General features: G+C 43.1%; 1 protein-coding gene across 7 annotated transcripts in view; it reads left to right on the top strand.

Annotated features, from left to right (window-relative positions):
- Positions 1-25,271, top strand: part of LOC107227821 (angiopoietin-2) — a 67,723-nt gene that overhangs the window by 40,965 nt on the left and 1,487 nt on the right. For 4 of the 7 annotated variants that reach the window (XM_046731246.1, XM_046731243.1, XM_046731242.1 and 1 more), the window contains exons 3-10: positions 9,783-10,060; positions 10,137-10,657; positions 10,739-11,001; positions 11,069-11,363; positions 16,184-16,315; positions 22,315-22,502; positions 24,890-25,033; positions 25,144-25,268. In XM_046731246.1, coding sequence (XP_046587202.1) covers positions 9,783-10,060; positions 10,137-10,657; positions 10,739-11,001; positions 11,069-11,363; positions 16,184-16,315; positions 22,315-22,502; positions 24,890-25,033; positions 25,144-25,268 — 1,946 coding nt within the window. The remainder of the gene's footprint in view (positions 1-9,782; positions 10,061-10,136; positions 10,658-10,738; positions 11,002-11,068; positions 11,364-16,183; positions 16,316-22,314; positions 22,503-24,889; positions 25,034-25,143; positions 25,269-25,271) is intronic. The other 3 variants (XM_015669079.2, XM_015669080.2, XM_046731247.1) reach the window with 3 other exon arrangements.

Raw genomic sequence — 25,271 nt, 5'->3', positions numbered from 1 at the left:
TTTTGCGATTACGTAACTGCTAACCTAGCGCTGCAAGCCTCCGGTGGTTCTTGGCTTGACGGATAGGTAAGCGTGCATGTTGGCACAGCCTTATAAGCACCGACACTTTTCGTTGCTGCGAAATTTGTTTTTATAAGTGAGAGACTTTTTCGCGCCTCTGAGGATCATAGTAGCTGCGGTAATAACGTCTTGTAAGAGATATTTTTCCACGCCGAGTCCGGTCCAGTTCTAATTGCACATTCGACCTTTGACGGGGATTTCTGCATTGCCGTATCGCATGTGGCCGAAAATTTTCATCCGCAAAGCGTCCCACCTTTCGAGTTCCCGTAAAGAAAGCAAATAATCCGTATAACGTGCACAGTGTTGTGTGGTTATTTGTTTGACCGCAAGAACCGCAAAAACACAAGGATCGTTCGATGGTCAAGTTTTCGGATATTTGATAGTCATAACCCCGCACGATGGTGTACACGAGATGTGTATATTAGTACATTTTGTTGCGTATCTACACGGTCGCGAACATATGTTGGTAGATACTGATCTTTCATCCGGTATTTATGGTAGACACTCCAAAGTCGCGACAACGTGTCCTATATGACTCGGAGGTAACATGGTCCTGTTCGTTCGTTCACCTCGTACATCGAATATCACGCAGCGCAGATTGTACTGACATAGGCTTTATAAATACAAGAAGATAGGATCACCGCTTTCTTTCGAGATCGTACGGACGAACTAACGACTAACGACTGGCTTACAGCCTCTGTCGCCAGATATTCTCCGTGGAGAATTAAAAAAAAAAGAGAAACCTAGAGAAATAGCTTAGCACCTCGAGCTGTGACACGGCTGTTGTATAGTACTCTTTACTTATGGATGACTTTTGGTCACTTGTCAAAACAATCATCTGGAATTTAGGATGAGCGACGACTAATGTCGAAACTAGTAATAACTAATTCGGGGTTATCCTTCGGTCGCTTTTGTGACCACAATAAGTGGTTAATATGGTCTTTGAAAATCATCATGTGCAAGAAAATTTTGTAGTACAGGAATAAATGTTGATATACATTTTCTTGCTTCGAATAAATTCCAATCCGTATCAGAATTGTCAAATACATTTTTCTTTTTAGCCTGATCATAGTTACAATCCAGATTCTATTCGCTATCTTCTATATGTTAAACTTTTTTTCTACCTTATTTTTATCAGAATATAAATTATGCTCCACGAAAGCGATTTTCACAGATATCGACCACAGTATGTGATTTTCAAACTCATTATTAGTTGGTTCAGCTATTCTGAGGATACAGATAATCGGGTGTACCTTATTTATTTTCATAACAGACTCTGCGAAAACCGGAGGGCATGCAAAATTTGCCGGAATAGTGAGACTGTGTTCAAATTTGACTATCAAAAATTTATCGGACTCATACGGAGACCACGGATGCAAAACTTATAGCTTTTCCATCAGATTGGAACCTGTCGCGTGACTTGGAATAATCGAATGCTGCAGTCTCAATAAAGCCGTATTTTTAGCCATTCAATTTTGATATGAAAAAGGTCAAGGATTAAATCATAAAAAGGATTGACATGACTCTCATATGCTGCTACTTCAACTATCGCTAATCTACTCTGAACACGAAATAGTACTCAAGCTGATTTTGACTCTCCATTCTTCTCCAAAATTTATGCCTATAGACTAAACGTCCGCATGAATTGATTAGTCGAGATTTTTCGAGGGTGGTCCGGATTTCAGCTTATATTTTAATGCGGTGAAAATTGCTACCCGACAAACCTTGACAATGAGCTGAAGGCGGTAAATCTCGTCCGGGAATTGCAAAACGTGGAGAACCGTTAAGCGGCTTGACCGTGACTCTCGTGGACGTGAGTTGATTCGGAATTTGAACTTGTGATTCGATTAAGGTCTGCAACGAATACGACGTACTCTTGCATTCGTTAATAGACTGCCCGTGATCGTACTTAGGTTAAAGACACAACTGTCAGTGGAGCTGTGAATAAATAGTAAAGAGGCAAATATATCAACTTCGTTGTCGACCTGCCTCACTGTATGGTGAACATCTCATTGTGATTCAAGGCCCCGAAAAAAATTAAGAGGTAAACAAACACTGATATTGGCTTACAATCGTGAGAAGGAAACCCTATATCTGTGGCCCAGATTGGTCCGGGAAACTTTTCCCTCAGAAATACCAACGGTCGTATAGTTTTCGCCTACATTCGGTGTTCCACATATCGAGTCATCGCGTATCGGTACGTGATTTTGGCAAATAAACGTTGGGTGTCAAGCAATTGATATGCATGGAAAGAAGCCGCACCAAAATCATACGTATGAAACTTTCCGAACGTTCGACGAGTTACGAAATTAGGACGAAGTCAGTGATGACTGTTGGGTCTTAAAACGCCTTTCCACAAACTAGGAACCACAGCATAAGAACCCACACGCTTGAATTGGCAAATTTGTAGAAAGTTAGACAATTGTCGAGTAGTTTTAAAATAGTAGAGGGCAAGCTCACTCAACGCTCACAAAGCTACGGGGCATAAAGCAGAGAAAGCGGCTTACAATCAGTTGAGAGCTAGGTAAAGAAGGTCTGGGTAAGCTCCCTCGTATGCACTCAGAATATGTGGCAAATTAACTACACTGAGTGTGAAGGTGTACTTACCCACGGCCAACCCTTTTGAAAACACTTGAACCGGAAGCGGACAAAAGAGGGATTTTTAAGAGAACGGTCGTGCCTTCAGCAACCGTTCCAACTTTCTTCACCATCTGTTACATCGTAATTCCACTAAATCCTGTCATCTTTGAAGTTTTGGTTTTAACAATATATCCACTTATCAGCGTGATAGTTAGCTATTCTGAATAATTATTGCACTTGGACAATATCCTGATCAAAATGTCCAACCTACCGCGTGTGCCAGTAAGCCGAGGGCTTTGGCTATGGCGCTACGCTTTCTCAGTGTCAAGGCTGACGCTAACGAATTCATTACCTTAGCTCGCGGCTGTCACAACGTTAACAGTTGACGCAGCCTGACCCATACCACCGGGCCACGACTCAACCAAATAGAAATCATCACTACATCCTTCCTCGTAAACGATTCTCCATCACTCTATCACCGTATGGGGAACCGACTTCTGCACACCAAACGACAACTTTCATCGATCAATGCTCCACAAAACACACACCGCGTTATACCTGTATTGTAGGTATGTGACGCAATTATTAGCCATTGACGTGTAACAGTGAACAGTGCTACATTTAGCAAATAAGATTCGTTTGGATCAGCTGCAACTGCCAGTGTAATCGTGCACACGATCGTTAAGAGAGTGTTCGAACATCTCGTTGTAAACGTTACTTTATCATTGGGCAAGCGATGTCTCACCAATTCATTCATGCTTGTGGTACTGCACTACACGTTTATAGTCTTGTCAACGTCGTGCCGAAGACGATCAAAGCAGCTTCGACTCAACGGTTTTGTTTACAAAATCATTACCATTATCAATTTTTACTCTCTGAATATTATCAGCTTTCGATATTATTATCTACTACGAATATCGACAGGGGTAATCCCTGATTGGCATGCGCTGCTCTCTTAGTTAGGAAACTCTTTTGTCTTGGAGACCGAATCGAAGTATCTGGATCCGGTGGAACCTGGTAACGAGATTTTCAAGGACCGTCTACGCACACGCAAAGTGGCAAGAATAAGGCAATCGTGGGTTGACGGGAAAATTATTAGAACATTAAATGATAAGCCAACATCTTTAACGGTGGCAATTATCTGGAATTAAGACGACTGTTTAGAAATGGAATTGGATAATAAAAGGGTAAATTACTCTGACTACTCGTTATATCCGCGAGGGTACCAAACCCATACCTTAGGCGGCAGCTGTCGCTCCTCAGCAATAAACCTATTCGCACCTTTCTATGCCGGACCCGTGGGGCTCGTTTAATAGAGGTATTGATTCCGTAGTTAGCATCAATAAAGTAATTATACCGTTAAGCGTCATCGCTCCGGGCAAGCCTCAAGAGCACGCAGCCGTTTTCCTTCAGACTTTCAGTATTTCGTACCTACTCTTGTGCGCAGAACGCAGAACAGTGCCGTGCCATGCAGATCTTTTCATCACGTCGGTACATGGGGGAAATGGGGAATCAGAGAATTGATAGGAATGATCATGGATCAGTTACATGGCATTGAAGATAGCCTCACGTGTATCAGTGTTACTAACGCGGTCACGAGGCAAATTATTGAGACATGAAGTCGCGAGATCTTCTCGCTCAGCTGTTGGCCCCAGAGGTCACTGTGGCCAAGCCACGAGGCCAGGGTGAAATCTCTTGCGGCCAATCCGGGCAACCTAATAACCTTAATTGTCTTACGATTGCAGTTGTAAAATTTACCGATAATCATACGAGTTGGGTAAACGTCGTGCACAAACTTGCCAGTGCTAGTTCATTTCCTTCCTCCCGGTAACGTACATTCCGTAACCCTAATTGGACAATCGGTCGTTGAGAATAAGATTGATTTGCCACTTCACACATTTTTATTGTTCAAGAGTAATGAGTTCTTTTACGATTTGAGCTCATACGTCGCGGGACATTTTTAAGACCTTACTAATAGCACTTCAATGATCATTCTGCGTGACAATCGAACTCTTTCACCGAACTTTCTACGTTCCACGTGGATGTATATATAAACAATCTAGGATGAAGACATATCGTATGTATCATCGATACACATCCAAATTAGTATGACTATTTTTTACCACTCGGCCGATTTATCTTTCGGTGAGAGATTGAAATAACGGAAGATACCTCGTCGATAGGAGAATGACCGCAAGCAACGAAGCTTCTGGCACAAAAATATTAAAAACGTACAGTATACATAGAATGATTGATACAGCGTCCGTGTATTTTACACGCATGTGTACGCGGAAGGCCCGCCATTCGTTTGCTGACCAAACGCAAAGGTTTGGGGACCCCCTGCTGGCACGACATCACGCGGGCCTCACACGCGCACATCATCTGACTGTCATAGTCCCCCTGTCGTAAACTGATATTAATTACGATTCGAAAGGTGAACGTTTGCATAGAGAGATTGATACATCACTCTTAATAGAATTCCGCAAATTGAACAGTTATAGCGAAATTTGTATGTAAGTCCTTCCTGATATCAATGCATGGATCTCATCGAGCAGCTGTTTGGTTAATTCATAAATTTCCACGGTGGACGGCAATGTTTTTTCTTTCTGTCGGTCAACCAATATTCCGACGTAACATGATAGTCTTGATCGTTATTTTAATCGAGTTTTTATTACCTGGTTCGATAAAACTGGGAGGGTGGAATCTCTCGCTATTTCTTTAATAATGAACAGTAAAAGTCGTTGCATCGAAATCGGTCGAACATCTACGTATGTGTAGACTCTAGAGTAGATGTTGCTTACCTCTGACATCTCGAATCGGTTACGTATCGGAACTCAATGGCCACATAATCAGCGTATCAACAGGTGTACCTCACACCAGATAAATTGTGCATTACGAAATACGAATTCGATGAATTTTAAACGATACCCAATAAACAGAGGCCAAATGTCAAATCCCGTGGGTAAGTTCGGTGTAAGTATAACCGCTCGGTAAATCGTCGACGAAGACTTTCTTTCCTTTTCAAATCGGATTCGATTAAGCCTCATACATGTATAATAAAATATACCAGCTGCTGTTTCTCAATTCATTTATTGAGACATTGAGAAGAAGAAGAAAATGTGTTAATGAAAGACTGTTCACCATTCTTCAAACCTCGAAGTTTTGACACAGTGTTTGCTATCGTATAAATGCTCGTAGTGATATTGCACCAACCCGTGCAATCGCGAAAATTCTGAGGGTTGAATGATCGGAGTATTCGATCAGCACGTGGTAGCCACGCGGAGGTTTAGAAAGCGATGTGTAGCCAACAGTGCCGACTCTGTGGGGGGTACCAAACTCATCACGGCTTGTAATCGTTTAACAATTACTATGCAGGAACAGTAGTACTTTTTAAACAAGAAGTGTTTCAGGTGCGTGTCAATCGATGGTGTGAAAATTGAGTAGCTCAGGCGATCCGGCCGATTGCACAATCGTCTGACTAGATATACCGTGAAACGTTCGAGGTATTGGTCGAAACATTTATCGCCCACTGACTACATGCTTCCTTTGCGACAATCGTAAGCTTTTCATGCGTCACGAGCGCAGCGCGAGCGATTGCCAAACAAGGGGTTATCTTTCTAACGTTGGTTCGAAAGCTAAACAATTCGTACGCGATGCAGAGTAATGCTTATCCTTTGTATGCACCTATACTTGGATTGGGAGACGGGAAAGTTTAATTGTCCTCCGGGAACAAGAAACGCGTGACGTGTATATAAATGTGTACCATGGGTGCAACTTTGAATTATCCATGTTGCGTAACGTTTTTGCTTATACCAGAAGCTGCGGAATACCTAGCAGGGTTTCCTATATTCGCCGCTGTAACCGTTTGAAATTCCATCCGTAAGTAGCTACAGGATCCAGCTGTGAAACGAATAACCTCGGAGGGGTATTTAATTATTTGACCAATGGCTTTTTAACTCGGTTGTGTATAACTATACACCATTCTTCGTTACGTTTCGCGCTCGCGGCGCTAGAACGACTCACTAATCGATACAACGTCTGACGTATTTCCTTTTTTCACTTTATACAAACGATCAGATTGATCCAGCTGCAAACGCTGATACACTGTACTTGTGGTCGTAGTGTCGAGTTTTTCATCTCAATGTTTCTTAACTAGTTTTCCACAATTATAACAAGTGTCCGGCAAGCCGGAGTCGACTCTATCGTCGCATTAACGTAGTAAGTACGCGGATTCTGTACGCCACGTTGGTTGCAATTGTGCGCCGATTCGGGTCTGATCTCGTAAGATAAAAGTGAAAGTGTTAGGCGATGGCGCCGGATCTCTCTCTATGTCTCTCTTTCACTCCTTCTCTCTCTCTGTCTCTCTCTCTTTCCTTCTTACTCACTCTTTCTCCCCCCAACCTGTCGTGCTCTTTTGCTTTCCGTATTTCATTTTCTTCCATTATCGCTCCAACTCTCTCTCTCTCTCTCTCTCTCTCTCCCCTCACGTAAGTAGGACTACTCAAGTTTTTGCTACGCGACTTTTCTGAGTACACTCTGGTCTTCTTGGTCCTGTGGGATAGCAGCCCTTGTTTATTCAAAGTCTGTCTACCCATTAGGATGTAAACCAAGTAGCTACAAATTACGAATACAGGATAGAACAGGTTTGATGCAACACTTTGCCCAACTTCGCTTCTTTCATGATCGCCATCATCTCCCCGCCAACTGTTACCTAGGATATCAAGCCGTGTATTGACCTACCGTTTGTCGTTTATCTCGACTAACTAGACGCACCCGGAATCAACAGTGCTCAGCCCAAGGTGAACCAACCATTTCGAAACATTAAGTTTGACCATTTACGCAGCGTTACTCTCATAACCGTAATTGTGTCTTTCGGTGCGCTTCTCGTGTTCTTGGCTTTCTTTTTGACTCTAGATTTGCTAGCCGAGGATCTAATGCGCGAAAGAATAGGTAAGCCTTGACCTGCGGCAGATATCACCAAGGTATAAATAAACAATTAATGTACGTCACTTTTATCACTCGTTTTCTATTTCTCTTTATGTATTTTTTCTTATTATACGATCGTAACAAAATTTCCGAAATGTCTGTCTTGATTAAAATTCATAATCAGTTCTGCAGTTGAAAATTTAAGAAGATACAGCTTTAACATGTCCATCAACATGCTCCTATCATTCACACCTTACAACATCTGTAACGCTTCGGTTCACGTGCCTGAGATCACAGAAATGTCGATAGAGTAAAAAGGAAAGGCAAAAAATAACGCCTGAATACGAAATGCATCGAGAGTAAAAATAATGATAAACGTTATAAGCACTTGCGGAATGTTCATTTTTCCTGATCGCGCTTCAACACGATTCGACCACATTTCAACAGCTGAGTGGGTAACGGACTTTCACGAATGAAGACATTAACTGGTAAATAGTGCAGCTATTAATTCGATTCGGCATGAAACGTTCATCTTTCGATCAACAGACAAACGGGCCTGTGTCTCTTAAAAAGGAGAATTTCATCAAGTTGTTCGAACTGCCCGTGGGAAGCGTTAGCTGGTCAGCGATCAAAGGATATTAATTGTCATCGTCAGCCATTAATACGAGCAAGCGTAAGCGACTCACCGTCTTGATCAAATATTTTTTCGCTATTCTTCCTGCTCAGCCCAGGTGGCTAGTTTGAATCTTTTACGTCATTTGCTTGAAAAGGTTTTTTTTTCATCGCTGACAGCGAGTTCCTGTCTGGGATCGGCGACACTTGAAGTGTCATTCTTCACCGTCCTAAGAAGTCGGTCTCGAATGTCTCGATAATTATGTTGAAACCATAGCGGCTTTAGAACGACTCTGTTTACCCCGTAAGGCAGGCTACTGCAATCCAGCATTCACACGCGTATACCGGAAATAAACGTGACAGCAGGTGCCGGTAGAGAACTGGCTTTATTTCTTCCAACGATTTCTAACGATTGACACCAGACACTAACACGATGGATCACTGGACCCGATTCACCATCAGCCGCGAAGGCAAGAAGCGGTCACATAACGTACCTTATTCTAAGCCCTACATTCTTACAATTAGATTCGAAAAAAGGACGAAGTGCTTTTACCCCTTGACAGCGCTCGTACACGCCAATTGGTTAGTCAACGCACGGTCACGTGCAATCGTTCAGTAGTATACCGAAAGATGCTCGTACACTACATCAACGTTCCCACAGAGTCATTCATACAAAATACCTTACCGCTACAAGCTCACGTGGTGGCTGGTGTGCGTCTTTTTCTTCTTTCACTTGCGTCGCCGCGTCGGCTGAGTCGCGATAATACTCCAGTTTAAAACGGGACTGGTCTACCTACTGGCCAGGGTGTTAGGTAATAAAAAAATTTCTCTTTCAATCTGTTGAATGCAGGCCCGCCCGTATGGAAACTCTTCTTATAAGCCTCGCTTCTATCGATCTATTTCCCTCGACACTGTCATGCTAGTCCTCGAAAGATCGAGGTTTCCCTCGATACTTAATACGCATAGTTCAGCCAAGAGTTTATTCGAAATCGGGCCATCTTGGTGCAGGTCAATAAGTCGGTGTTATTTGTAATCAGGTTCCGTTAGCCATCGCTAGGGTCTGGAATATTTGTTTTTATTCACTTTTATATGACTATCATTATTTTCCCCTTACGTCGCGTCGCGCACGTGGAATTATCTCTGCGCGTAACGATCAGTCTTGTGAGCACATTTTCCAACGCAACCGACGATGTCGAATTGTTGACCATTTTCCCCCAACTTTTAATTGCTTCGGAAAGTAGATTCGCACCGGCGTTAAACCAGTCGTGAAATAGTTGCATCCCGCGTCCAGGAATCGGTCTGCACGATGCCCGCAGCATCGGTAGCTAGAAATGTCTCTCGTAAACGGTCTGAAAGTGAAACTAACGCACACGCAATGGAGCTATACCCTAGAATAATGCTTGTGTAGGTACCAATGATAAAATGTTCCCCGATAAGCGAACCACACCCGTCTTTCTATTCCCGTTGCTGCATTTCATCGTTGGTATTTGAATTACTTCCTGAAAAGTGAAGAATTTCTCACACTGGTCATAGTTTCCCGACATACCAGACAACCACACAAGTATTATGATAGTTATGTTCTTCTTATTTTTTTCCCCCGTCAGGGAACAGTACCTCTTCAATGTCTTCGAAGTTATTGTCTCCACCCTCGAATCAAAGCTACAGAGGATAGAAAACCTCGACAAGGCGGTGGAACACCTCATGAGAAGGGTTGAGGCTCTCGACTCGCGGGTGAACGACAACATTGATAAGACAGACGCGGTTATTTCAAAACTGGGGACCTTAGATCTGAAGCTATTTCACGCTCAGCACGCTGGTTTTCCGCAGGAAGCGGTGGTCGAATCTCGGACAGCGGAGAGCAGGAGCAGCGTCGACCACGCCGGTAAGTCGAGTGGAATTTGGCAGGCCTTTGCAGTTCCGAATCACTGGTCACCTAACGTAAAGTAAGAATTTTGCAGCTCCGACAATCCGCGTCATTCATCACGATGACCCGTCACCGGAATCTCTTGGGGAGAAGCTTTTGTCGCTCGATCAAAAGGTTTCGGATATCGACGAGAAACTCGTCGTACTGAAGAACCAGTTGGACAACAATTTCGTCCCAGCGGACGACATAAACGCCGAAGCCAGCGAGAAGAAGCCGATAAGCATGAACGTTATCGAGATAACCAAGGCTCTGAACAACGAAGTGATGAATCACGTTTCCGTCGAGATCGAGAATCTGCGGCAGGCGACCAGCAGCATGGACCGAAAGCTTCAATTCCACATGAACGTTGTCTCGGACAACCTCGGCGCCGTTTACACCATGATACGCGACGTCCACGAGGCGATAGTCGACAAAGACACGCCCGTAAACGTTACCACGACGCAGCCTCCCCCGAAGCAGAGCAAGATCGACAGGATCGTTGAACAGATGCACCCGATGCTCACGGTCTCCGAAAAGATGGACGAAGTTTGGGACGTTGTGGTGAGCAAAGAAAAAGTGACGTTAACAATTTGATTTCTAACTTTCCATTATTCTGAAACACGCATCCACTTACTCAAGCTCGTAATTTTCTGTCAGGTTGGCACCAAGAGCTCCGTGGACGACCTCGTTCCCAAGTCGGACGAGCTCTTGACGCAGACTCAGCGCCAGGAGAGAGCCATAAGCGAAATTCACGCCGACCTAAGGTCGAAGACTAATAAGATAATCGAGAACCTGGAAGGTGTCGAGAGCAGGCTCAAGAAGCAGGAGGACGACGTCGCCACTTTGGCCCAGAGACCGGTGCCGGCTGAACTTCTACTTGACCCAACGATCGACAGGCTCGTCGAGTACGACCCGAGCAGGTTGGTAAAATAGTTGGAACGAAACGGTTACGATTAGCCAATGTATTGTAGGTAAATCTTGGTCAAGCTCCTCGCATTCGATTCACAGGTACGTCGGAATACCCGAAGAGCTTCCAACCGAAACGCCGATGAACGCTTTCGTCACGACGACAATGCCACCCGCGACGACGACGACTCTTTCCTCCGTCGCGCCCCCGTCCAGCAGCCAAACCATCCTCGTAACGACCCCGACGACGCCCTCCTCGAGCCAGAGACCAGCCACTCGTAACAGAGGAGTCATTTTCCCGAGCGTCAAGAACAAGCCGAGCCCTGCCAACTCAACGTTCACATCCGATATCCTCGCCAACTTCAAAGACATCAAGGTAAAATCGTCATCGTCATTGATGATTCGGTTGATTTCAAGTTTTTCTTCGGCTATTACGTTTGAGGTCAGGGCGGAAATTTCACCGATCGTTACGGCAGCGGAACATTGCATCTTCGCAATGAGAAGATTTATTTACATTAAAAGTTTTTTGGTCGATAGTTCCTACCACAGTCGGTGTCAATTTAGAGATCCGTTTAATCATTCCGCTAATGAATTTATTACGCTACGATGATGCAGATCGATTTATGGCAGGTTTCTGAAACTCGAAGAGTGAAGGAAAAAAATTCTACTCTGTCGGTAATTGCGTAAAATCAATCGATCGCTTGCAGGAACTGTATAGCCGAAATACTAGCAAGTCACAACGTAGCCACCCCTGATTCTGAAACTGATGATCAATAAATCGGTCTAAGTAAGTTCGATTGGAATAGAAGGGAAAATGTATTACATAAGAAAGTCTTAGCACTGCGCGTTGTATGTACGAGGCCGAGTTTGTAAACGATCGGTTCGAACGCATCAAACCTTCCACACGAGAAGATGAGCCATCGCAATGTAGCAGGTATTAATTTGCTCGCCGATCCAATGACGGCTATCAGCCGTAACTCACCTTCCTCGCCATCGCTGTATCCACTCGTCATTAACTCCCTTCTACGTCGCTCTGAGATACCGTTCCGTATGCCAATCTGCTCCCGAAAATACCACCGTGACGTGAATCACAGGAAGCAGAGACCACACGCGAACTGCGATACTAATATCCGTCGACGGTTGGCCCAGCCAAAAACAAAGCCATCGCGTCTCGATCCATTCTGGTATCGAAGTCATGCTTGCAAACAGTCTTCGTATGAGCGATTTCTCGGCTGAAAGGAGAGCTGTGTAATCCTGCAATTGAAATTATAACGAGTTTATAATATCGTGAATATCCGGCTAAATGTGCTCAAGTTTTTCTTCGCATCATTCGTTGTCCTGTTATCAATCGCTTTGAGGAATTTTTTGACTTCGAATCGATGTCTCCGGGTACGTGCAATAATGGCTAAGCCGCGCTAAGTTCGTTTCATGAAATCTATATCCGTCCGCGTAAGGTGAAAGCGACAAGTGTCGACAATCCGTATCCCTAAAGTCGTTTGCCGTGACCAGGTGATTACTATTTCAATTATTGCTGGATTTTTGCCAATCGTTGTTCAGTTTTTACCTAGAGCCAAAGGCCACCCCGAGGCACATTGTTGTCCCCGCAGGCTTTGCGCAAGGACAAAAACTTGTACTGCCACCGTCGTTTATGCCGCTGCGTTGCAATCTCGTCGCTTTAACGAGCTGCCGTATTTTCGCCACACGTTTCCCGAGCTGCAGGTATTACACCGTAAACTCTGATATTTTTACCGACCAGATAATACTTACCGTAGCCGGTGCGTGCTTGTACCTGTAACATGAACGGCCATTTATATCGGCTGCCAATTTAGGATTTCCCAATCACAGGGATACGCCTGTATAACGATATTTCAAGAGCTCGGCTCGATGGTTCACCATTTCTTACTTCAAGCAGTGTCGGTCAGAACTGAGGACCGCTACTAATTGTTCAATGTTTTTTTTTTGTTTTGTTTACTCTCCATTATGCAGGCAGCCGGAGCATCGCTCGGCCACTCACGGCGAATGTTGTACGAAACTGAAATAAATCGAAGAGCAAGTGAATTTGAATAAAAGTGTCTCCGTATGTTGATTAATAAATGTACGTAACTACGGCTCATCTTCTGGGTCCTCTGACCTTGAGCCAGAGTAGAAGCACGCGTAACTTCCGGCACCACGTCGCACATTTGACGCGCGTATCAAGTGCGGTGTTGCTCTCGACTGTATTTCGCAATGTTCCATCCATGTGTGTGGATCTGTACCTGTACCGAAAAACTCGAACGAACGAGTCTATCATTCCTGCGCACGTACCTTATACATGTAACATAATTTCGGGTCTCGGATACTTTCAACACCGGCATGATGATCGTTCTGCACCGCGTTGCAATTCATGTAATACCGATAGACAGCTGTCGAATTTTCGTGATCCATGAGTGCTCGGCTTCGTTCAACAGAAAACTATTACGTATGTGTAAACGAGAATTAGACTCGGGATGATTGAAGCAGCACGTGGCGCGTTTAAGCTGCAGCATGGATCGTGATTTAACATATTATATACCCAGTATCAAGCCACGAGATCTGGTTGCGCCTGTCAGTCCTCCGATCCATTTCTTGAATAAAGTTTAATCCCTGATCTCATTATTTACACGACCTTTAAAGAGTCACTTGATTTCACCGTCGTATTAATTTTCCCTCTAGTCGATGCAGGGAAAACGATACGCGAGTGAAAATACGTCTCTCAATCGAATTGCAATCGTTTCACCTGACACGTTTTCGGTGTTCGTCGCATACCGAATTCAGAGAGAAGTTCATACCTTGGGATTTTCAACAAATAACATAACTACAGCGCGGTAAAGCAATTAAAACAGTTCCACTCTACGATAAATTGGCTGGTCAAACAAGAAGTAGAAAGTTTTTTTTTTTTTCATCCTACTCCCCACCCTTTTCCGGTGAAAAGAATTATACTATAGGATTTCTACGACTTATATCATCGTCTCGACAGACGTGATGGACTGCGTAAATATAAAACCATAGGCATCTGGTATAAGATACGGAAAGCAGTACAGGATTTATGCTTGTAATGTTTGAAAAACTGAACTCTTGCAATTCAAGTTTGTCCACACTATATGTTCGCAGGTATTCACAATGAAATGTAATTTTGAAGCGCACGCGGTGGTGAGGCTCATGATTGAGGAGAACAGTTGCGAAATAATTCACTGTAGGTGCCCCCACATATTGTATTGCATTGTACGCGGCACGTACGTCCCTGATCTAAATCGTATCAGCTCCTCTCGATTATCGCACGCAAAGCAAACAATTTCCAGAGAACAATGACGACCGGTTCTACTTGCACGGTCGGATGCTACGGAAAACATAGAATGTAGACGCTAATTACCTATTGAGTTTTATGCGCGAAACGTATTCGTTTGCCGTGAATTTTCGCACCGAGACACGTACCTAGGCGATTTAACACGGATCATTCGACCCCTATTGCCCGACGGACGATAAGGAAGTTGGTTCCGTATTCTTTCGTCGTTAACTCCACGGCGTGAAAATTCCACAGTACTGCGGTAGAAACGCGTTGTTCGTGTCCAGCACCGGCGTTTAAGTCTAACTCCTGAGCGAAGTATGAAATTGATGGTAACGATTCGGTGGATTGCTCACCCGGCGTGAACGCCGATCAAGCTCATGGCGTGTAATGCGATAAGCATGATTCGCCGGTGTATAACTCGCGGTGAATAACGGATGGCAATGAAATGTCTGTGGCTAATCCACATTGTACGGGCACCGATGCATTGCCCACATTTTAACCTAAAAAATACTCCTTTACGCTCTAACGACGCGTGAACGTGAAATAGAAATAGAAATTTTGCCCGAGGTGAGGCATAAATAGAATTTCTTCTTTTCGTCGTTTTGACCACTTCCCACACACGCATCTGTCATAATAGCAGTCGCAAACGTCTCGAGGCACATTAATAATTAATTATCAATCATTAATAAGAGACGAGTCGGGAAAGGCGGATCTGAACGGCCTTACTCCTGCCTCTCTCCATTGTAGAATTGCCTCGGATCCGGTGGCTGCAGGATTCGATTAACACAATGTGACCGCGATATCTGAGTACCCAATCAATGTAAATTGGTAGGAAACCAGCTCGGGAGCACCGTCCTGAAGCCGGGCACGCGTATTTCGTAAATACTCACCTACCGACAGACGTAACTACCAAAATTGCAGACTAGCTTAGCTGCTACCCTATAATTTAATCCCGCGTTTCGCTATCGGCAATTTATTCCGATCCGCGCGCTTCCAGATAAAAGATCGTTTCTCATAGGTTCCAATCAAGTGAAGACCGAAGACGGCTCGTCGATATAGAAACTCCGTTGTACTTTGTCTTTCCTCGAAATATTTTCGACACCTCCTCCCACCGACAGGGCGTGACGACGACGATAATTGGTACGACGCTGAATATTCAATCTTGCGATAGGCTATGGGTTTCCTGTCGCCGTCGATGACCGTTCCGAACACGTGAGACGTATGTTCATGGTAGGTACGAGATACAATGTCCAGTCTCTAGAAACACGAAGGATTCCACAGTACAAGTCCTACGAAATATTTTTTCGTTAATTTTTTTTATTCCTCCCAGGCAGATAGTCGAGCATTTCTCCTGTCACCTGTCACTCGTATTGAATGTCATTGCGGTTGTAGCCGAGTAACGGAGGTCCGTTTACGCGTCGGCGAACCGCCGGGAGTCCGCCGCAGCCTCCGACAAGTTTGCTTGTTACACCGTATTGAGTTTTTTCTTCCGTAGGTAAAATTTCTTTTCATGGAAATTTGTGCGGCACGTTCAGATCTCTCGATCCTTCGATCGGAAACCACGGCAAGGAAAGATGCCGATTAACTCGATTCCACACTGATTCGGTCACGATCGATAAACGGGATGCAGCTAAAGTACTGTGGGACCCGATGCAGCCTAGATTCGATGCCGCGTAGTGTCGCAATTACGAATATAGATGAACCGGGTTCAGACGATCTTTCCATAATTTCATTTTTCATTACGCCGTAGTGATCGGCGCCAATTCTCATCGCTCACTTTCTACTCGCAATACCTTATTACACGATTAAGTGCACGTTGCGTGCATCACAACGCGCATTTAAACTGTTCTGTAAACGTTATCCTGCATAATGAATTTCATCCGATTCCACAGGGCTATTCTTGCGTCGATCTCCTCAACGCTGGAATGAGGGACAGCGGCGTTTACTACCTTCAAATCCGAGGTACAACCTACTGGTTCCTCAAGGTATACTGTGAACAGGAACTCGCCGATGGAGGCTGGACGGTGAGTGCCGAATTTCCCACCATAGATATCCTGTTTAATCATGATTACTGTTGCATTGTTGTTCTTTTCTTTCGTACGTGGATAATTTATCACTATCACTTCGCTTAAGTTGTAGCGTGAGGAAATTTAGCAAGAATCGTGGATGTCGGAAAATTATAACGTAGGTATCGTCACCAATTACCTCACTCCAAGTGCGGGTTTAAATTGATTGCGGAAATTTCACCACGCCGCATGATCGACGTGCGGTTTTAATTTTTCCCTCATTTATTTTCTTTATGCACGGATCGACAAATTGTGAGTAAAAGCTGTGACTATGATAATACCTTGCGGTTCTTGGTATAGAAATTTTCCTCAGCCGTATCCTATTACTTAGGTACTATTCCATTTGACCAGCAATTCCACAAACATTTCTTGTACCTGCAGAGCAATGTGACCGAAGACTTAACTGCTGGGGTTAAACTGTAATTCGTGTAACACACCGTTTCTTATACCTTTCACACCTATAACGGTGCTGTTTTCTGATTCAAGTTTTTTACGGCCAACTTTTTATATCCTCTTCCACTTATTTTCTCCTTCGTGAAATGCAAGAGCCATTTTTATCGATATCATCCTGCACGCTATGTAACGTTATAGTCGTCCAGGCATATCTATAATAACTACCTAAATACTAATGAAAAATGATCACCATATCATTTGCTCGAGCGAGATCGTGAATTTCATTGCTCGGTTATATAAATACATCGATCTATCTTAGTCGAACTCACAATTAGAACCAGCAATATTTTTTTGCTTCTCGCCTTTCGCCTTACTTATTTTCGACCAGTGTACCGCCGGTATATATATATACATATGTATGTATATACACACACATTTATATACACAATCACTCGGTAACATTGTACACATTTCTTTACGATTATTCAATTCAATCCAGTGATTTTCACCGGTAGATTATTGCTTATATTCTGAATTCATGAACAACCGAACAGCTGAGTAGTAAAATTTTTCCATCATTAAAATTTCGCATAATATTTTTTTGCTGCCGATTTTACGTACAATTGGATCACGTGGAGTAGAAGCTGTGAAATTTACGTCGTACTTGTACAACAAGAATCGTCTAGCTAATCATCCGCGTGCATGCGAATTTTCCGAATAAGGCACGAACCCGCGTACATATTTCCCTACGGTCGGACTCATTACGGCCGGGGTTATAACCACCGCGAAATTTTCTCCTGCAATATTCTCTGCTCCCTGCAGTGGTTGCACAGGTATGCACACATTCTGTAACCTACGTAACACGTTCATACTACATTTTAACGTCCTGATACAATTTTATTACGTATACATATAGATGAATGGGAGAAACATGCAATTCCGCACTTTTTATATTTCATTGTTCTCCTCTCTCCCTGCCCCTCGCTCTCGCTCTCGCTCTTTCTCTCTTTCAGACAACTTTCCTCCGAGTTATTTGTTTCTTTATTTGTCTCACTTTTTTTCGTTCTTTCTTTCATTACACGCTTGCGCAACCGCCGCTTTATTGGCGTACACGCCTATGTAACGTAATCACACGTGTGCCGTGTCCGCGAATGCTTATCCGGCGTGTGAATTCTATCAGTGCAAGGACACAGCTGCTGGCTCTTATGTGTTATAAGATACGTAATGCATGTGTACGTGTGGCCTTACATAATCGGACCGATTATTTCAAATGGATCGGAAATTATCATTCATCAACTGCTGCAACAATTAGGTTGTGTCCGAAAGTGAGACCTTGGCCTCAGGCAGGCAGCAAGATAAAAAACAGAAAAGTACAAATAATACGGAGTGAAGTGAAAATAAACGATGAATTACAAAACGAGTGACGCGCTATGTATGCTATATATTAATAGATCACGCTGGTAGATCGAGTGTTGCGGTTGTTATATCCCGCAGTAAGCCTAAATCTATATTATACTGCATGTCCGACTATCTATATGCACCAAATGAACTAATTGTAAGCTGCAGCGAAATTGATTACTAGACGGACCGGAGAAAGAAAATGATATACATGTAAGCTGTGACAGACGCGTGTTACATGTGTTATAAAATTATACCAATGCTATGTTGAAAACTGTAAAAAAATTTATTTATTTACGACCATCGTGCGAAGTTTCAATTTTCTCACAGCATTATAAATCGACACCTTTCATGCAGTCGCCAATCGTAGGCGTACACGGTTAGAAAAAAAATGTCCCTGCAGATCCACGAATATTTTCGGGTTGATTTAACCATTTTTTTTTATTTATTACTCACTGAAAGACAAAATACAAATTTACAAATTAAATGTTGATGTGGCAATTAAAATGTAAAAATTACAAAAACTTGCGTCATATCTACTAACAAAAATTCAACAAACAACACAAATATAAAGTGAATTTGTTGAGACATTATGTTCAGTTAAATTTTTTTAACAGTTTTTAAAAATATTTCAACGAAGTCATGTCTATATAGATGAAAAATATATCGACTTATTTTATTCGTGCTCAAGCGAAGCGTGTAATTAAATTGTAGTTCTTGTTCCAATAATCGCTCCGTTCCCTATAATTCACTATCCTCTTTTTCGTTCACCGCGTGCGATATGTGATGCAGGGTGAAGAAAAACGAAGTGGGAAAAAAGAAATGCCCACGGTACAGCAAGCGAAAGTAACGCGATTTCAAACGATTATCGGTTCGTTGGTGGTGACAGGTGAAACATGAAGTTGTAAAAAAAAGTCTTTGAAGCTGACGGACCTCTGGGTCATCATCCTCTTGCCCTACGGGTGATATTTCGACGTTTCTTTTCTCGTTCCTTTTTTACCTCCCCATCGACAACTTCATCCGCGATTCACGTCCCTGCAGCTTCGTATTTCAGTCGTAGATGGATGGTCCGTAGTTATTCACGGTGGCTGAACGAATCGCTCTTTTCGTCGGAGACGAACAAATGAGGTTTAGGCTAAAGAAATACAACATTCTCGATACAGTTATTCAACGATACACGTATATTATGCATATATGAATGTACACGTACATTAGACTGTATGAACAAATACACTATTTTTTTTTCTTCAAAATTCAAGTCGGCAATGTTGTTCGAAATGAGGAAAAAATTATGCTGTCCAATTTTCGAGTCCTAATATTAATATTTCGAGGTACCTCGTCGCAATTTTTGTATTTCCCATTGAAATAACGTTGAAATAAAAAAGTTTTTTTTTTTTTTTGCAACTTTGGATCCTTGTAAGTCGTTTACATATCAGTGTACCGATAAAACCAGCACGTATTTTTGTAGGGAATTGAACGCTCTACAAAAAAGGTCTTGCATCATTTAATGATAAATCTACTCTTTCAAAAGTTATTTAAGGCCCTTTGATGGTTCGATATGCATGTTTTTCCGTCAATTGTAACACGTTAGGTCTGCACTACATAGCCGCATGCTTGTACACATGACACATACGATATGCCCACATATACCGAATGAAAATTATCATGGCGTAACAATTGTTATCTCGTTCGCTTTCTCCGGCGCGCGTCTGCGATTGCGGTAGGAATTTTTAAATAGGTGTAATACATCAGGCACATAACGCGCGGTGCAGGATGACAATTTAATGCAACTCTCACAATTCAAGACCCTGGGGATATACAGCCGAAGGTTTTGTGCCCGCGCGTTCGTATATAATAAGTTTGTTTGCTCTAACAAGGTGTAACGACCGGGGGTAAAAAAATTGGTGAGCTTTCCTTCCTGTACGGCATCGGACTATCGGACTAGCCATCCATAGAAATTTAGCTCCGGCTTGATCACGCTGAATCGTTAAGCGTAGAAAATGCGCCACTGGGTGGTACCTACCATCATGCAAAACACGTGATAAATAGGAATCGATTGAGGTGGATGTTTCTTGCGCACGTCTTTACTGCAAATACCCTGATTTCACTCGATTAATTTCTCTCCGCGTTGCCGAAGGAAAAGCCGAACTCCACGAAACTTGCACGGTGCAGTCGTTATTGACTTATAAATGGTCGGACCGTTGTCATTTGCCAATTTCAGTCGCATAAGCGCTGCTTAGCAATATCAAGTAGTTATATATTATTTTCGAGTAATTAAACACCTCACACACGTAACCCGCGCTCCATTGCAGCTGACTTTCCCTTCAATTTGCAATAGGCCCTCGAGGAACGTGCAAAACAAATTAAGTTGCGGAGTTAGGAAACGCGGGGCTTCGTGTGCGGTGCAGGAAGTGTTAATGCATTCTCCCCGCAAAACCACAAATTCATGAGCGAGCGATCTGAAAAAGGGTCTAGTCCACTCCATCTCATCGACTCTGACCAACTTTCGTTGGTTCACTGAATTTCCTGCAACGTTGCGTCATTTGCAAACCATGCGGTAAAAGTCAAAGATCAGTTTCTGCAGTCCGTTACAGCTGCATGTTACGTGCACCTTACACACATCGCGAAGTCAGAGAAATTGCACCTTGCCACGAAGCTTGGCATTTCGTTTCAACGACGTGCAATTATATTCCCGTTATACTCTAATTGGACGAACGCACACCGATTTTCTCGTACCGTGTCATCGCATTATCCGTGAATCAATTGAATTCGAGATATTTAATTTAACATTTGTTTCCAATTTTTCGTGCAGCCAAATTACATTCCCGAGAAACAATTGGAAAGTACGTATTATACCTAGTTCTTAAATTGTACAGCTCCTGCATTCGAACAATCTCCTCACAAATTTCTGTCTCGCAGGTGCGTTTTATATAAAGTATCGAATGAAAACGCGATAGGATCTATATAATAACGAGCAAATACAAGCCGGAGACTAGCGGCCATAGATTACGATCATCACCTTGTACACGGTGTAGTTACAATGGATGAAATTGTTCTCCCCAAGACCCCCAAAGTATGTATTATCGCCTTGAAATAAAATTTGACGTCCGAATCTAGATCGGCATCTACAAACCTGGCAGTTCTATAGGCATTCGCACGGCAATGACAGGTGCAAATTTGTATGGTGAATTATACGTCTCTTTTTGCCCTTAAGCGGGAACCTGAGGCTGTTGATATCAACGTCGTATACGAACCAATTTTGCACTACCTAGGGTGATTCTGGCTTCGTATCTCTGTGGTAATTAGCTCCGATCTGGTGGCGAAAAGGGGCCGATTGAGTCGATTAGTGACCAGTAAATAACTTCGGCTTCTGACGCAATGCCAATTACAACTCTATCTCGAGGTAATTGCAAGAGCTCCACTAAATCTCGCCCTGTCCCGACTTTATAAGTTTGATGACAGAATTTTTCTCTCCGTGTTTCATAACATTTTTTCATTCGCCGCTACTTACTCGCTGCTCATTCGTACAATTGATCAATTTCCTATTTCCAAAGCTCAGGGACGACGTTACGTCTAATCAATTCGTACACGTCTTGTCGCGTCGAAGTATTTAAGCGGATTTTAATGGAGCATAAAGGCACGATGAAGGCTACGAAGATTGATAATTAGCTGTAAATATAAGCCCGTAACCAGGTATAGGACCATAAAACTCTGCATTTAATTTAGGTGTCGGTTATGAATTTTGATCAGTTTCGTGCCAGATTCGAGCCGTCGTCGATGGCATCATTTGCTTAACATACGAGATGTATAGTTTACGATCCGTCCTACTATTAACCAATTATAAGCCATTTTGTAAGAATTACAAGAACTGGACTGGGGTTCATGGTCGTAAACAGATAGTGAAAGGTTCTACATTTTATTTTATATACAACGTAATGGATGCCTATCATATCCGTGATTCGCGATACAGTTTGTGGCTGTACACCGGCCGTACGCTACACTCGACTTACATCCGATCGAGCAACGATAATAAATGCACGGAACCTGTGATACATGTTCCCGAAATTATCGTCTGTACCACATGCCAAATCGCCGTAAAAATTTTCCCATTCACCTATCTCGTATCAATTGTGAAACAACGATCGCAAACCCTCGTCTCGTTTCAGGTGATTCAAAGACGAGATGACTTCGGCGATTCCAGGGAAAACTTCAACCGAGACTGGGCCGATTATAAAAACGGCTTCGGTGATCCCGCAAGGGAATTTTGGCTCGGTAATGAAAACATTTACATGTTGACGAATAACGAGGACTACATGCTGCGGGTCGAGCTTGAGGACTTCGAAGGAAACAAAAGGTTGGTTATTCAACTTGTACCACGTACTCGTAATTCGTCCAATCCCCAGCGCCATTCTTAGGTGTCGTTGTGACTCGTAGTTGTAGTTCTGCACATTAGCGAACCCCGACAACTTACCTAGTGACCGACGCACGCGTAGACGGGCATTTATTTTCATTCCGTGAAATACGAGTCTATGGAATCGTAACTCGGGATCCCTACTGACCGTGAAAGAGGGCGTCTCTCGAAAACGAGGGGGTATTGAAAAGTGGAAGCTCAGCATTATTCGGAAGACGTTCTACAAAATTTATAGTCACTCGTGAGATATCGAACCAGCCGTAGTCCTCGGTTCGAGACCTTCTGCACAAACGAGACGCTACGATTGAAGAAATCCTCGTTTGAAAATATGCTCCGTACGATTCAAGCTGTTTAAAATATTCCACCCTCTTGTGGTGTGAAAATCCCCTAAAGATGCCGCGATAGATTATGGGTAAAAGTGTAAAGGCGTTGCGTCACTTTGTCGGGTAAGTTCTCCTTCACGTTTCACACTCCCACGTAAACTCCGGTCTCAGCTTATATTCCGAATCGTTTTCGAATCACCCCGTGTAGATGCGGCGTGTCGAGCTCAAGAGGAGCATCTTCCTTTCTATAAAACGTCTTGCGAAACGACGAGTAAGTGCGACTGCGATTCACAGACGCATTCACCGGTTGGATGTCAGACGAACGAGTGGGTTAATGGTAACAGAATGATCCGAGATGCTCATTATGAAACGAGATTTGCCAACGCTAGAAGATACGGAGGTAGATGCATGTTTCACGTCCACGTGCGTAAAAGTATATCGTAGGTGAGCTTCGAGCTTCGCCGGTGGCAAAAAGGTCGCTGAAATTAACAGCAATTGAATCGGCGAACGAGTTGTAAATCTTATGCTATTACATTATGACCAACGATGTGTACACACCGTCGTATTGCTCGCTTTTCGACATACCATGTTATTTTCTGTACGCCGCAAATTGAGCCGACGAATTTGCGCCCGCTCTTACTTGCTCTCTCTGTGCACGTGTGCGTGTCTTATAAGTACATCGTACACGATTAATATATGCGACCTACTGCTAGCTGCTGGTCGCTAACCGTACGAGTATGTCTGCCTGTAAAGCGATTGGTATTTATTTGATTTTGGACCAGAAACCTTTAGCCTTTCTGGAACTTTACTTTCGTATTATGTAAACCGTGTTTCCGCAAGTAAGTCGTCGCTGTCGCGTTTGCCCGAAGCAGACGTGCGGAAATCGCGACGGCACGGCGTTGCGCGTTTCGCTGAACCGCGGTAAGAATTACCAAAAACAATCGATTTTTGATTAAATTGATTATTTTTTACCGAGTAATCACGTATATTCGATCATTTTTCAGAATCGATTAATCAACCGACTCGATTATTTTTCCTCGTAATCAGTTTTGGTTTTTTACTCCCATGAACGATGTAATACAATATCAATTTATTTGATCAAAGTATCAAATTATATATTTATATATTTTAATATAATTATATATTACTTATACCAAGTACCTGTTCGATATAATTAGTGAAAGATAAAGGAATATTTTTACTTGGAATTGAAAAATATTTTGAATGAAACTGTAAATTATCAAAAAACTTTTCCGCTATTAAGACCGCGTACTGAAATTTACGAAATTTTGCTTTCAAGTAACTACGAAATAATCGATCAACCGAATAATTTTTACCGATTCAGTCGAGTCGTGTTAGATTATTTTTTGTACTCAACTAATCGACGCATCGATTATTTGTAGCATGTTGGTCATCGTTAGCCCACGTTTTCCAGCTGCGTCAAACACTGTACTATAAATTTCGAATATAATTCGTCAGAAAATGTGAATAAACTTAATGACTTTCGCTCTGTAAAAGGAGAAGATAAAGAAATTGAAGGGGACTGAGAATTGAATAGTCCGTAAGAACTCTGTTCATAGATAGTATGTTTGACAGTGCAGTGTATGGCTCTTGAATTACCATCACCCACCTGTCAGACTAACGAGCAAAAGTTATTCGGGAAGCACACGCGCATAACCGTACAAGATACAGGCGCGAAACGAAAATAATAATTCAACCGTCATGTACGGAAGAAAGGAAAAGGTCGAGATCTTTGAACTATAAGCGTTATACATATACACGATCTTTTCTCAATAATTTATACGCCTTCTTGACGATCACCTGACCACGTTCACTTCTCGAAATCTCTTATATAATACACAGAGCAGCAAAACACTTACGTACGTCAAATTCGCCTCACGCTAATTTTCGCTTTTTCGCACTCGAAATCAACTGGCGAATCATCAAAGCGATGCAATCTAACCCATCTCGTTATACATATACGTGTAATTACGTTGGATGTGTCAGGTACGCCCAGTACTCTCACTTCAAGATATACTCCGAGGGTGAATACTACAAGCTGGAAATCGACGGGTACGAAGGAAACGCGGGAGACTCTCTGAACGACCCTTGGTACGGGTCGAACAACAGCCCCTTTTCAACCTATAACAGGTGGGTCCTGCTCATCTGACGATATCAGTGTGAGACGTCAGACGTGAATAAAACCAGCCAGGCACCCGTAACTAATACATAAACGGCACGTGTGTGAATTTCATTTACAGAGACAACGACAGATCGTCGCTGAACTGCGCCTCGATGCTGAAGGGTGGATGGTGGTGGAAGTCCTGCGGTCGCGGGTTGAACGGATTGTACCTTAATGATCCGCAGGACCTTACAGCTCGACAAGGTG

This window comes from Neodiprion lecontei, chromosome 2 (assembly GCF_021901455.1).
Source record: "Neodiprion lecontei isolate iyNeoLeco1 chromosome 2, iyNeoLeco1.1, whole genome shotgun sequence".
Classification (NCBI taxonomy): Eukaryota; Metazoa; Arthropoda; class Insecta; order Hymenoptera; family Diprionidae; genus Neodiprion; species Neodiprion lecontei.
The sequence above is the reverse complement of the archived record's forward strand: the minus strand, read 5'-3'. Positions and strand labels throughout refer to the sequence as shown.